Source organism: Scyliorhinus torazame, chromosome 3, assembly GCF_047496885.1.
Source record: "Scyliorhinus torazame isolate Kashiwa2021f chromosome 3, sScyTor2.1, whole genome shotgun sequence".
NCBI lineage: Eukaryota > Metazoa > Chordata > Chondrichthyes > Carcharhiniformes > Scyliorhinidae > Scyliorhinus > Scyliorhinus torazame.
Genome location: NC_092709.1, coordinates 126,555,744 through 126,570,212, shown reverse-complemented (window position 1 = coordinate 126,570,212; position 14,469 = coordinate 126,555,744). Strand labels below are relative to the sequence as shown.

Genomic DNA, 14,469 nt, shown 5'->3' with positions numbered 1-14,469 from the left:
CAATCTGCGCCAACTGCTTTTCGAATTCCGCAGCCATCACCTTAGTTATTTCTTCAGCCCTAAGCAATGCGGCCTACCCTGGTGCTCCAGCCTCCATTTTCCTTGGTGACCCCGCGGTGACGTTTCCACTCCCCGACGGACCTTCAGCTGTTTTTTTTACGGCCGTTTTTTTGCTCACCCTCGACATTTTTCTTTTTTTTTCTGTGCCATCACTGTGCCTCCTCCGTGCCTTCTCCCTGCTTCTGCCACCTCCGTGGACCCTGGGACCGGGCTTAGAGCCCCGAAAATGCCGTTCCCGAACGGGAGCCCTTCATTGTGCGGCCGCCTCCCGCCCGCCGTCACCGGAAGTCCCTCCACCCAACTCTAAGGGCAATTTTGGACACTAGGGCAATTTATCATGGCCAATCCACCTAACCTGCACATTTTTGGACTGTGGGAGGAAACCGGAGCACCCGGAGGAAACCCACGCACACACGCTCCTCCACATTGCCAAGAACTCTACCGTTAACCCTGTATTCCGCATTCATATTTGTCCTTCCAAAATGGACAACCTCACACTTTTCAGGGTTAAACTCCATCTGCCACTTCTCAGCCCAGCTCTGTATCCTATCTATGTCTCTTTGCAGCTGACAACAGCCCTCCTCACTATCCACAACTCCACCAATCTTCGTATCGTCTGCAAATTTACTAACCCACCCTTCAATTCCCTCATCCAAGTCATTAATGAAAATCACAAACAGCAGAGGACCCAGAACTGATCCCTGCGGTACACCACTGGTAACTGGGATCCAGGCTGAATATTTGCCATCCACCACCACTCTCTGACTTCTATCGTTTAGCCAGTTCGTTATCCAACTGGGCAAATTACCCACTATCCCATGCCTCCTTACTTTCTGCATAAGCCTACCATGGGGAACCATATCAAATGCCTTACTAAAATCCATGTACACTACATCCACTGCTTTACCTTCATCCACATGCTTGGTCACCTCCTCAAAGAATTCAATAAGACTTGTAAGGCAAGACCTACCCCTCACAAATCCGTGCTGACTATTCCTAATCAAGCAGTGTCTTTCCAGATGCTCAGAAATCCTATCCTTCATTACCCTTTCCATTACTTTGCCTACCACCGAAGTAAGACTAACTGGCCTGTAATTCCCAGGGTTATCCCTAGTCCCTTTTTTGAACAGGGGCACGACATTCGCCACTCTCCAATCCCCTGGTACCACCCCTGTTGACAGTGAGGACGAAAAGATCATTGCCAGCTGCTCTGCAATTTCGTCTCTTGCTTCCCATAGAATCCTTGGATATATCCCGTCAGGCCCGGGGGATTTGTCTATCCTCAAGTTTTTCAAAATGCCCAACACATCTTCCTCCCTAACAAGTATTTCCTCGAGCTTACCAGTCTGTTTCACACTGTCCTCTCCAACAATATGGCCCCTCTCATTTGTAAATACAGAAGAAAATTACTCGTTCAAGACCTCTCCTATCTCTTCAGACTCAATACACAATCGCTCGCTACTGTCCTTGATCGGATCTACCCTCGCTCTAGTCATTCTCATATTTCTCACATATGTGTAAAAGGCCTTGGGGTTTTCCTTGATTCTACCCGCCAAAGATTGTTCATGCCCTCTCTTAGCTCTTCTAATCCCTTTCTTCAGTTCCCTCCTGGCTATCTTGTATCCCTCCAGCACCCTGTCTGAACCTTGTTTCCTCAGCCTTACATAAGTCTCCTTTTTCCTCTTAACAAGACATTCAACCTCTCTTGTCAACCATGGTTCCCTCACTCGACCATCTCTTCCCTGCCTGACAGGGACATACATATCAAGGACACGTAGTACCTGTTCCTTGAACAAGTTCCACATTTCACTTGTGTCCTTCCCCGACAGCCTATGTTCCCAACTTATGCACTTCAATTCTTGTCTGACAACATCGTATTTACCCTTCCCCCAATTGTAAACCTTGCCCTGTTGCACGCACCTATCCCTCTCCATTACTAAAGTGAAAGTCACAGAATTGTGGTCACTATCTCCAAAATGCTCCCCCACTAACAAATCTATCACTTGCCCTGGTTCATTACCAAGTACCAAATCGAATATTGCCTCCCCTCTGGTCGGACAATCTACATACTGTGTTAGAAAAGCTTCCAGGACTCACTGCACAAACACCACCCCATCCAAACTATTTGATCTAAATAGTTTCAACTCAATGTTTGGGAAGTTAAAGTCACCCATGACTACTACCCTGTGACTTCTGCACCTTTCCAAAACCTGTTTCCCAATCTGTTCCTCCACATCTCTGCTACTATTGGGGGGCCTATAGAAAACTCCCAACAAGGTAACTGCTCCTTTCCTATTTCTGACTTCAACCCATACTACCTCAGTAGGCTGATACTCCTCGAACTGCCTTTCTGCAGCTGTTATACTATCTCTAATTAACAATGCCACCCCCACCTCTTTTACAACCATCCCTAATCTTATTGAAACATCTATAACCAGGGACCTCCAACAACCATTTCTGCCCCTCTTCTATCCAAGTTTCCGTGATGGCCACCACATCGTAGTCCCAAGTACCGATCCATGCCTTAAGTTCACCCGCCTTATTCCTGATGCTTCTGGCGTTGAAGTATACACACTTCAACCCATCTCTGTGCCTGCAAGTACTCTCCTTTGTCAGTGGAAGAGCTCATGAGTTGTATTAGGTTAATGCAGGCGGGTAAGGCGCCGGGATCGGATGGATTCCCCATTGAATTATATAAACAGTTTGCTGGACAACTGGTCCACTTTTGCTAGATATGTTCAATGATTCCATATCTTGTTGCTGTTCGCATTAGCAATCGAGCCGCTGGCCATTGCATTGAGATCATCTACCAGGTGGAGGGGGATAGAGCATGGGGGGGAAGGAAGCATTCGGTGCCTTTTTCTGCAGACGGTCTGGTACTATATGTTATGGATCCTTTCTCCAATATTGGGAAGATAATGGAGCTGCTCAGGAGGTTTGGCTCTGTCTCGGGGTACAAGCTAAATCTGAAAAAAGCTTTTCTGGTGAACCCCACTGGGGAGGGGAGCTGGCCTGGGAAGGCTGCCGTTCCGTCTGGCCAAGATTAATTTTCAGTATTTGAGTATCTGGGTGGCTCATGATTGAGTTATGCTTCATAGACTCAATTTTTCTTGTCTGGCGGACAGAGTAAAGTCCGACTTGAAAAGATGGGATGCCCTCCTTCTGACACGAGCGGGAAGGGTACAGACGGCGAAGATGAATATTCTCCAGTGTTTTTGTTTTTGTTCCAGTGTTTCCCTGTCTTTTTTCCAAATACTTTTTTTTGTATGGTTGACAAGTTGATTTCTACTTTTGTTGGGGTGGGTAAGACCGCTCGGGTGTGTGGGACGTTTTTGCAGAGGCACAGTGGTTAGCACTGCTGCCTCGCAGCTCCAGGGTCCCATGTTCAATTCCGGCTCGGGTTACTCTGTGTGAAGTTTGCACTTTCTCCCCGTGTCTATGTGGGTTCCCTCCGGGTGCTCCGGTTTCCTCCCACAGTCCAAAGATGTGCAGGTTAGGTGGATTGGCCATGCTAAATTGCCCTTAGTGTCCAAAAGGTTAGGTGGGGTTACTGGATTATGGGGAAAGGGTGGAGGCGTGGGCTTAAGTAGGGTGCTCTTTACAAGAGCCAGTGCAGACTCGATGGGCATAATGGCCTCCTTCTGCACTGTAGATTCTATGGTTTTATGACAGGCAGTCGGTAGGGGGGGTTATCTTATTACTGGGTGGCAAACATTGATAAGGAGCGGGTGTGGTTTGAGAATCCGGGGTCAACTGGATCTGTCGTGCAAATGGTGTGGTCTGAGGGATCTGGTTACAACGCCACTTCCTTTTACCCCGGCTAGATTCTCTTCTAGTCCGGTGGTGATAGCTACCTTAGAATCAGTTTAGACAGCATTATATGCTGGGTTCCTTAAGTTTGTGCCGTCTGGCTTAGACTCTTTGTTTAAGGCATGGGAGAAGGATTGGAGAGTTTTAGAGATATTTATTTCGGAGGGGAGTTTCGCCTGGGTAGATGAGCCAGTGGAGGAGCTTCAGCTCCCGAGGGAGAATGAATTAAGGGGCTTGATTATCTGAGCAAGGAACTCCCTTCATTTCCTCTGGTGCTGTCACCCTTGCTTATGGACAGGGTACTGGTGATGTGTGAACAAGGAGATGGTAAGATCTTACAGGATTATGGATGTTTGATGGCGGTGAAGCAGGGTTCATTGGAGTAGGTAAAGAGGAAGTGGGAAGAAGAGCTGGGTTTGGTCCTGGAGGGGGGGATGTGGGGTGAGGCCCTGCATGGGATCAACTTTACATCCTCATGTGTGAGGTTAAATCTGATCCAGTTTAAGGTGGTGCACAGGACGCCTGTGAATAGGTTCTTCCCTGGGAGTGGAAGATAGGTGTGAGTAGTGTTCTAGGGGACCGGCGAATCACACGCACATATTTTGGTCTTGCCTTAAGCTGGTCAGCTTTTGGGTTTGCTTTTTTGAGACGTCATCAGGGATTTGGGGCATTCAGTTGGAGAAGTGCCAGTTGGTGGTCATCTTTAGTGTCTAACTCACCGGGGCTACAGAAGGGAACGAAGGCAGATGTCTTAGCCTTTGCCTCACTCATAGCCCGGAGGCGAATTTTGTTTGGTTTTAGGTCCCAGGTCCCACCTAAGTCCTCGGCTTGATTGGGTTTTTTGGGGGAATTTCTGCTCCTGGAGAAGAATAAGTATATGAAGATTAAGTCTGGGAGGGGCTGGTTTAGCACAGTGGGCTAAACAGCTGGCTTTTACACAGAACAATTCCAGCAGCGCGGGTTCATTTCCCGTACCAGCCTCCCCATCGGAATGTGGCGACTAGGGGCTTTTCATAGTAACTTCATTGAAGCCTACTTGTGACAATAAGCGATTATTATTATTATACTTGAGGGGGTCTGTGGGAGGGGACTGCTCGAGGTTGAAGCCTCTCATCTGCATTTTTAGGGAGTTGGTTATCGTCAGCGGTTAGAGGGAGCAGAAGGGATTTGTCTTCTTAGTTGGGTTAAAGGCTTACTAAGGTTTTGTTTTCTGTATGGGGGTTGGGGTTCGGTGGGTCTGGCTGGGTGTAGTTTTTTAAAATGTATTTATATTTATTTATTTCTCTATAAATTTAGAGTACCCAATTATTTTTTTCCAATTAAGGTATAATTTAGCGTGGCCAATCCATCTACCATGCACATCTTTGGGTTGTGGGGGTGAGACCCAAGCAGACACGGAGATAATGTGGAAACTCTACACGGACATTGACCTGGGGCCGGGATCGAAGCCCGGTCCTCAGCGTCGTGAGGCAGCAGTGCTAACCACTGTGCCACTGTGTCTCCCTGGGCTGGGAATAGCTTAAGGCTAGTATTGGGTTGGAGTTGTATTGTTGGTGGGTTCATTTGTTCTGATGAAAATTTTGCTTGAGTAAAATATTTTTTTTTAAATTACATGAATGGGCTGTGCTGGTGGGTGTCAGGGAGTTCTGAGGAACAAAGATCGGATGTTGGGAGAGTGCAAGGTATCAGCCAGTGGATTGGGGGGGGGGGGCAAGGGGACGGGGTTTGGGAAATTGAGGGGTGGCAGATGGGCTGATGTCAGGATAGAGGTGGCAACTTACCATTGCAGCTCATTGGAGATCGGTTGTCTTCTTCTGATGTTGGATGGCTTCTCCTGGTCATGCTGCTCGCACTCACTGTAGCTGCCACTGCCTCACAGGCAGCATTGCTGACCCTACTGCTGGTCTTCCGACCCCCTCACAGGAACAAGGTGCCCTGCTTATTGACAGCATCGAGAAGCCTGGCCAGGTCGGCATCACCAAATTGTGGAGCAGGCCTCCGCGCTGTTATCCTCGTTTTATGACTGGGAGTGAGTGGTGAGGGAGCGTTTAAAAGCAGCTTCCCCTTGTCAGCGGCGAGCAGCTGAGGCGTGAGTTGAGCAATCAGACGGCAAGGCAGCCAGGCATGGCGAGATTCACATGGGGACTCATTTTTGGGCCGATGTGCGGGTGAATACAGGCCACGATCTTGCCAATGTGGCTGACACGAAACACCCCGCCAAACCTGCCCAAACGGACACTTTGAAATGTTTCAGCTGAATCGCGCCCATAGATTCTATTTATAGCAGGAACGACAGATTGTACTTTACTTACAAAAATGATCAATTTTGTGCTAAGCAGTTCTTAAAATTTAATGACTGGATTATAATAATGGAAGAATCTTTTCTTCGTGATTTAATGATATGGTGGGAGGTAGTAGTCAACAATGATAATGAATGACTTCCGGTTGCGGCGATGCACTGCTAAGCCGCACGTTTTGGCAGCTCCTGTTCTAACGGACTTTTGGGGCTCTTTTTGGGAGCCCCAACGGAAATTTTTTCGGACCAAACCCAGTGTGGGGTGACGAAGTAAGGAATTCCCCCTAGTGTGTATGGAAAAGATCGGTGGTAGTGGCCAGATTGCGAAGGATCCTTTGGAGCAGCGGCAGAGAAGAGAAGGAAGAAGCAAGATGGCGACGGATGGAGCCCAGACGTCATGGGGCCTGGATCAGCAAGAATTCCTTAGACGGAGTGTGGCGGAATTAAAGAAGGAGGTGCTGGCGCCGATGTTGTTGACAATCGAAGGGCTAAAAGAAACGCAAAAGGCCCAGGCGATAGAGCTCCGTGTGGTGAAGGCAAAGGCAGCTGAGAACGAGGATGAGATTCTGGGCCTAGCGGTAAAAATGGAGACGCACGAGGCGCTACACAAGAGGTGTATCGAAAGACTCGAAGTCCTGGAGAACAGCTCGAGGAGAAAGAACCTCCGGATTCTGGGTCTCCCCGAGGGAGTGGAGGGAGCTGACGTTGGGGCTTATGTGAACACGATGCTCCATTTGCTAATGGGAGCTGAGGCCCCCTCGGGCCCCCTGGAGGTGGAAGAGGCTCACCGGGTCCTTGCGAGGAGACCAAAGGCTGGAGAACCACCAAGGGCGATAGTGGTGAGATTTCACCGCTTCACCGACAGAGAGGCGGTTTTGAGCTGGGCCAAGAAGGTACGGAGTAGCAGGTGGGAGAATGCGGTGATACGAGTGTATCAGGACTGGAGCGCGGAGGTGGCGAGAAGGAGAGCGAGCTTTAATCGGGCCAAGGCAGCGCTTCACAAGAAGAAAGTAAAGTTTGGGATGCTGCAGCCGGCGCGATTGTGGGTCACGTACCAAGATAGACACTACTACTTTGAAACGTCGGAAGAGGCATGGACCTTCATCCAAAAAGAGAAATTGGACCAGAACTGAGGGACTGATGCTGTGGGGGAGATGACGATGTTGATGTATAGAAATGTAAATTGGGGAATGGGAGTATCGGGACGATAGATGGGTTTTTTCTCTCCTTGACGGGGGGGACACTGAGAAATGCGGGCGCCGGTGGAAAAAGGGACATAGGTGGGGGATGGGGAATGGGAACGGGGCTGGAGGGGGAACTGCGCCATAGGGGGCAGGGCTGATCCAGGAAAGCGCGGGTTTTTTCCCACGCTAGGGGATGATGGCGGGAAGATAGGCGCAAGGAGGATGAGAGTTCCACACACGGGGGGGGGGTCAAGGAGAGAACGGGGGAAGCCGGGGTCAGTTGGAGTCAGCTGACTTTCGGAAGCATTATGGGGGGAGTAACCATGCTAGGTGGGGATCTAGCGGGGGGAGGGGGGGACAACTGGGTTGCTGCTGCTGGGAGCGAGAGGGAGCTGGCAAGGGAAGAAGTGGCCGGGACGGGAGTGCGCCGCCTGGGGGATGGGTGGGTGCGCGGGACCTGGACGTGGGACTGGCCTAGAGTAGGTGATGGCTAGTTGGCGGGGGGCGGAGGGTGGGGGGGCGGGCAGCCTCCCAATCCGTCTGATCACGTGGATTGTGAGAGGCCTAAATGGGCCGATTAAGAGGGCCCGAGTGTTCGCGCACTTAAAAGGACTGAAGGCAGACATGGTCATGCTTCAGGAGACACATCTGAAGGTGGCGGATCAGGTTAGGTTAAGGAAAGGATGGGTGGGACAGGTGCTCCACTCAGGGTTGGACGTGAAAAATTGGCTATATTGGTGGGGAAACCGTTCGAGGCTAGGAATATAGTGGTGGACAACGGTGGTAGATATGTGATGGTGAGTGGTAGATTGCAGGGAATGGAGGTCGTGCTGGTAAATGTATATGCCCCGAACTGGGATGATGCGGGATTTATGAAGCGGATGCTGGGACGTATCCCGGACCTGGAGGTAGGAAGCCTGGTAATGGGGGGGGGATTTCAATACTGTGCTGGATCCAGGGTTAGATCGGTCTAGATCCAGGACCGGCAGAAGGCCGGCAGCGGCCAAGGTGCTCAGGGGGTTTATGGAGCAAATGGGGGGAGTGGATCCGTGGAGATTTGCTAGGCCGTTGGCCAAAGAGTTTTCCTTTTTCTCCCATGTTCATAAGGTATAGTCCCGGATAGATTTCTTTGTTTTGAGTAGGGCACTGATTTTGAGGGTGGCAGGAATGGAGTATTCGGCCATAGCTGTTTCAGACCATGCCCCGCACTGGGCGGATCTGGAACTAGGAGAGGAGAGGGAACAGCGCCCACTCTGGCAACTGGATGTGGGACTATTGGCGGATGAGGGGATCTGTGGAAGGGTGCGGGGATGTATTGAAAGGTACCTGGAGGCCAATGATGATGGTGAGGTCCAGGTGGGGTAGTATGGGAAGCGCTGAAGGTGGTGGTTAGGGGAGAGTTGATCTCCAGTAGGGCTTACAAGGAGAAAAAAGAGGGCAAAGAGAGGGAGAGATTAGTGGGGGAGATTTTGAGTGTGGATAAAAGATATGCGGAGGCCCCGGACGAAGGACTATATAGAGAGAGGCGAAGACTTCAGACGGAGTTTGACCTGCTGACCACAGGGAAGGCAGAGGCACAGTGGAGGAAGGCACAGGGGATGAGATACGAATATGGGGAAAAGGCGAGCCGGCTGCTGGCCCACCAGCTTCGTAAGAGGATAGCGGCGAGGGAAATAGGGGGAGTTAGGGATGAAACGGGAACTACGGTGCGGAGTGCAGGGAAGGTAAATGAGGTGTTTAAGACCTTTTATGAGAGGCTATATAGGTCCCAACCCCCGGAGGGAAAAGAGGGGATGCAACAGTTTTTGGACCAACTAAGGTTCCCGAAGGTGGAGGAGCAGGAGGTGGCAGATCTGGGGGCGCCAATCGGGGTGGACGAGGTGACTAACGGGCTGGGGAACATGCAGGCAGGGAAGGCCCCGGGACCAGACGGGTTCCCGGTGGAATTTTATTGGAAGTATGTGGACTTGTTGGCCCCGCTGCTGGCGAGAACCTTTAACGAGGCCAGAGAAGGGGGGACTCTACCCCCGACAATGTCGGAGGCGACGATATCATTAATCCTGAAGCGAGATAAAGATCCACTGCAATGCAGGTCATATAGGCCTATCTCGCTCCTGAATGTAGACACCAAGTTGCTGGCAAAAGTGCTAGCGATGAGGATCGAGAATTGTGTCCCGGGGGTGGTGCATGAAGACCAGACAGGGTTTGTAAAGGGGAGACAATTGAATGTTAACGTGTGACGGCTGCTGGGGTGATAATGATGCCCCCAGCGGAGGGGGAGGCAGAGATAGTGGCAGCGATGGATGCAGAGAAGGCATTTGATAGGGTAGAGTGCGAGTATTTATGGGAGGTGCTGAGGAGGTTTGGGTTCGGGGAGGGGTTTGTCAGTTGGGTAAACTCCTCTATGGGGCCCCAGTGGCAAGTGTAGTCACAAATCGGCAGAGATCGGAGTATTTTCGGTTACATAGGGGAACAAGGCAGGGGTGCCCCCTGTCCCCATTACTGTTCGCGTTGGCAATTGAACCACTGGCCATAGCGTTGAGAGACTCTAGGAAATGGAGGGGGGTGGTTAGAGGGGGAGAGGAACACCGAGTGTCACTCTACGCAGATGACCGACTGCTGTATGTGGCGGATCCTGTGGAGGGGATGACAGAGGTTATGCAGATATTGAGGGAGTTTGGAGATTTTTCGGGATATAGGCTTAATATGGGGAAGAGTGAGCTTTTCGTAGTACACCCCGGGGATCAGGGAAGAGGGAAAGACGGCCTGCCGTTAAGGAGAGCGGAAAGGAGCTTCCGATATTTGGGGATTCAGGTAGCCAGGAGCTGGGGAACTTTACACAAACTCAATCTGACGCGGCTGGTGAAGCAGATGGAGGAGGATTTCAAGAGGTGGAATATGCTGCACCTCTCACTGGCGGGCAGAGTGCAGGCGGTCAAGATGATGGTCCTCCCAAGGTTTCTTTTTGTGTTTCAATGTCTCCCCATTTTGATCACTAAGGTCTTTTTTAAGAAAATAAATAGGAGTGTTATGAGTTTCGTGTGGGCAGGGAAGACCCCGACGGTAAGGAGGGGGTTCCTGCAGCGCAGCAGGGACAGAGGGGGACTGGCGTTGCCGAATCTGGACGATTATTACTGGGCCGCCAATGTGGAGATGGTTCGCAAGTGGATGAGGGAGGGAGAGGGGGCAGCGTGGAAGAGGCTGGAGATGGCGTCCTGTAAAGAAACGAGCCTAAAGGCGCTTGTGATGGCGCCGCTACCGTTCTCCCCGAAAAGGTACACCACGAACCCAGTGGTGGCGGCAACCTTAAGGATCTGGGGGCAATGGAGGCGACATAGGGGTGTGACGGGTGCCTCGGTGTGGTCCCCGATCAGGAGCAACCATAGGTTTGTCCCAGGAAGGATGGACGGAGGGTTCCAGAGCTGGCATCGGGCAGGAATTAGGAGATTGAGAGACTTGTTTATTGACGGGGCGTTTGCAAGCCTGGGAGCGCTGGAGGAAAAGTATGAGTTGCCCCCGGGGAATATCTTTAGATAGATGCAAGTGAGGGCGTTTACGAGGCAACAGGTGAGGGAATTTCCACTGCTCCCGACACAGGGGGTCCAGGATAGAGTGATTTCGGGGGTATGGGTCGGGGAGGGCAAAGTGACCGAAATATATCAGGAGATGAGAGATGAGGGGGAAGCGCTGGTAGAGGAGCTGAAAGGAAAATGGGAAGAAGAGCTGGGGGAGGGGATTGAGGAGGGTCTGTGGGCTGATGCCCTAAGTAGGGTAAATTCCTCTTCCTCGTGTGCCAAGCTTAGCCTGATACAATTCAAGGTTCTACACAGAGCACACATGACGGGAGCGAGGCTGAGCAGGTTCTTCGGGGTGGAGGACAGGTGCGGGAGGTGCTTTGGAAGCCCGGCGAACCACACACATATGTTTTGGTCATGTCCGGCACTGGATGAGTACTGGAGGGGAGTGGCAAGAGTGATTTCAAAGATGGTGAAGGTCCGGGTCAAGCCAGGTTGGGGGTTAGCTATATTTGGGGTAGTGGAGGAGCCGGGAGTGCAGGAGATGAAAGAGGCCGATATTCTGGCCTTTGCGTCCCTGATAGCCCGGCGAAGGATCTTACTCATGTGGAAGGAAGCAAAACCCCCCGGCATGGAGGCCTGGATAAACGATACGGCAGGGTTCATAAAACTGGAACGGATGAAGTTTGCGTTGAGAGGATCGGTTCAGGGGTTCTCCAGGCGGTGGCAACCGTTCCTTGACTATCTCGCGGAACGTTAAGGGAAAATAGATCGTCAGCAGCAGCAGCCCAGAGTGGGGGGGGGGGGGGCAACCTGTTTTGTTCTGGTTGGGGTGGAGGGGGGGAAGCACTATTTTTTGTTACTTTGTTAGTTCACTATTTTATTTAAATAATGTTACTTATTAGTTATTGTGTTATCTTTCATGTTGATTTGTAAGGTGGAAAAATTGCGTTTGAAAACTTTAATAAAATATATATATTTTTAAAAACAATGATAATGAATTCTGAGAAATAATGGTTAACCTAGCTTTGTAAAATTCTATCCCTTACACGGTTTACAAAAAGTGTATGGCTGAGTGGCAGATTTATCACCCTGCAGCCGAATATTTATTTGCACCTCAAAATAGTAAAACATTGCAGTGGTGTGAGAACATATTTGTGAGGGTCTTGCGATCTGTGCCTAACTTCACTTTGCGTAACGGCATACAAAATCAACTTCTGAATATACATTTGTTTGTACACTGTGTATGATAACTAGTCTGTTAATAATCAGATAAACTTTATCAGGCAGCAAACGTTTTTAAAATGGCCTTCATGAATCCTTACAGCTGGATCGTTTGTTTAACATCTCATCACAATTACTTATAAGGTCAAAGTTTTGAAGAGAAAGTATTTGGCAAAACTGTTTTCTAGTTTGGGGGATCATGAAGTATTATGTGTCACTTTCATCGCAGTGATGTATGTAAATGAGACAATTAAGTATTTCAATAATGTGTTTTTGTGTGTTTTCGCACTGTGCATTTATAAACAAAAGAATTGGTGAGCCAAATACATTCTGATGAAGGTGGCGATTGTGCTCTATACATTCTTTATTTTCCTTTTCACTGTTTTGTAAATTTGTTAGAGTGAAAGTTGTTTTGAGGAATACTAAACCCTGCTCTGCACTCATGAAGTTCTTGTTCTGCAATAATATAGCCAGACATCTGCCTCTGAACCTGCAGGGCTTTAAAAAAAAATTTTGCAACTGCCCAAAAGATTCACTAGGTGTCAGACTTTCTGAGCTGTTGTTCTTTCCCACTTTCTCGCTAGTGTAGTTTGGTAATTATTTCCCATTTTTAAAATTACTAGTTAGCCTATTAAACCAGATTTCTTATAAAAGAAGACAATGATGTCTTATTCATCACACTGGCATTGTATAGTAAACAGTCCATGACTAAATCTAAATAACATGTGTAGGCTACAAATTAAAACAAGAGATTTGTTCATGTTTCCTCCTGATTTAACAGTAATTCAAACATTGTCCTTAAAGATAGAAATGCTAGAATTTCAAGTTCTTTATTAACACCTTGTAGAGCACAAAGAATTTCATTATATTTTATCTAATACAGGAGCAACAGAGCAAAACATGTACAGCAGCACCAATCAGCGTGCTAGGTTAAAGCCAAGTAAAATTTCATTTTTATGATCATATTTTCAAATAATGGCCTTTAGGACAGTGCAACAAACTATATGTTTTACAACACTAGAATTGTTCAAGCCTTGTAAAAATAGGACAGTTTCCTAAAAGTTAACTATAACATAACATCTTAAAATATTGTTTATCAATAACATAATGCTTCAGGTCTTAAATCCTATCCGGTAGAAACAGCCCATTTAGTGCATTATTTTTTGACCATCTGTGATGCATTATCTTATCAGTCAGAATGAGTTTTGCGCAGTATTCTTCTGCCCCTTTTGAACAGAAACATTATTACTAAGCAAAAGTTTAAATATAAACTAATGAACATAAATGCTACTCCCCCCTCCCCTCTTGAATGCAGGAATTTACCCTGAAGTTGAATTATGTGCTGTCAATTAATGTTCGGTAATGCTTTTCATGCTACTTAACTGGTGTGGTTTAATCAAAAGCAGATCCCTCCAGTTGCCCAGTATAAGATTCAATATTCATTTACCTACAGCAAAAAATAATAAGAACAACCCGCAGACCATAATCTCTTTTATAATCATACACAACAGGAAGTTCTTTTAAGATTATATCTGATAATACTATTTTCAGCTCACAGTTAACTTTAATTTCACCATGATCTCTATCAGACCTTTATGATAAGTTGCCTTATCAGCCAAATTTTGAAGTATATGATTTTGTATTAACTGGAGGGTTCAGAATCAGCAGATCATCATTGAATGCCAAAAAATGGCTCACAGTTACTCTTTGAAAACCTTTGCCATATATTCCAATAGGATAATAATTAACTTCAATTATGTGAATCCAACAGATTTTAAGAAAAGCAGGTGAGAAATGTGCACAGTCTTAAAATTATTAACTAATTCAAGCTATTATGTTGAAGGAATTCCAGGATGTTACTTTGGAATATTCTGCCTTTAGTGAATATCGTGTGCAGCACAATTAAATTGTTCTGCTTACCTTTGTGACCTGTAAAGGCTGCTTGTGCTCTTTGCCACCTTGCAGTCTGAATCCCCAGGGTGCTCCGCCACCAATTGTGACACAGACATAATCCCCAATGCCCATGGAGGTGAATTTGTACACAGCTTCCTCTCTGTGGAACGGGTGGACCTCTAAAATGGAGTGTGGGTCAGACTGAAACTGCTTTCTAGTTAGGAGATGCAGCTCAGTTTGCCTGAGAAAAGGCAGTCACTCAACACAGTTACCAACCACTTACAGCACCACAGTACAATGTACGTCAGAGGAAGCAGCTCAGCCTCATCCAAAGTTATCCAGAAAGCGGAGCACACAGGAGACACATTGCAACAAACCAGTGACCAGCTCAAGATAAACAAGAGGAAATGTAAAGGGGATAAAAAAAACAGAGAGTAGTTACTATTTCCAAACTGAGAGCGGTTGCTATTCCAAAACAGACGGCAGG

At 48.2% G+C, this 14,469-nt stretch overlaps 1 protein-coding gene across 2 annotated transcripts in view; it reads right to left on the bottom strand.

The window, feature by feature from the left end:
* Nucleotides 1–14,323, bottom strand: part of LOC140408668 (synaptopodin-2-like) — a 217,989-nt gene extending 203,666 nt beyond the window's left edge. For both annotated transcript variants that reach the window (XM_072496183.1, XM_072496184.1), the window contains exon 1: nucleotides 14,010–14,323. In XM_072496183.1, coding sequence (XP_072352284.1) covers nucleotides 14,010–14,114 — 105 coding nt within the window. In that variant the 5' untranslated portion in view covers nucleotides 14,115–14,323. The remainder of the gene's footprint in view (nucleotides 1–14,009) is intronic.
* Nucleotides 14,324–14,469: the final 146 nt, after the last annotated feature.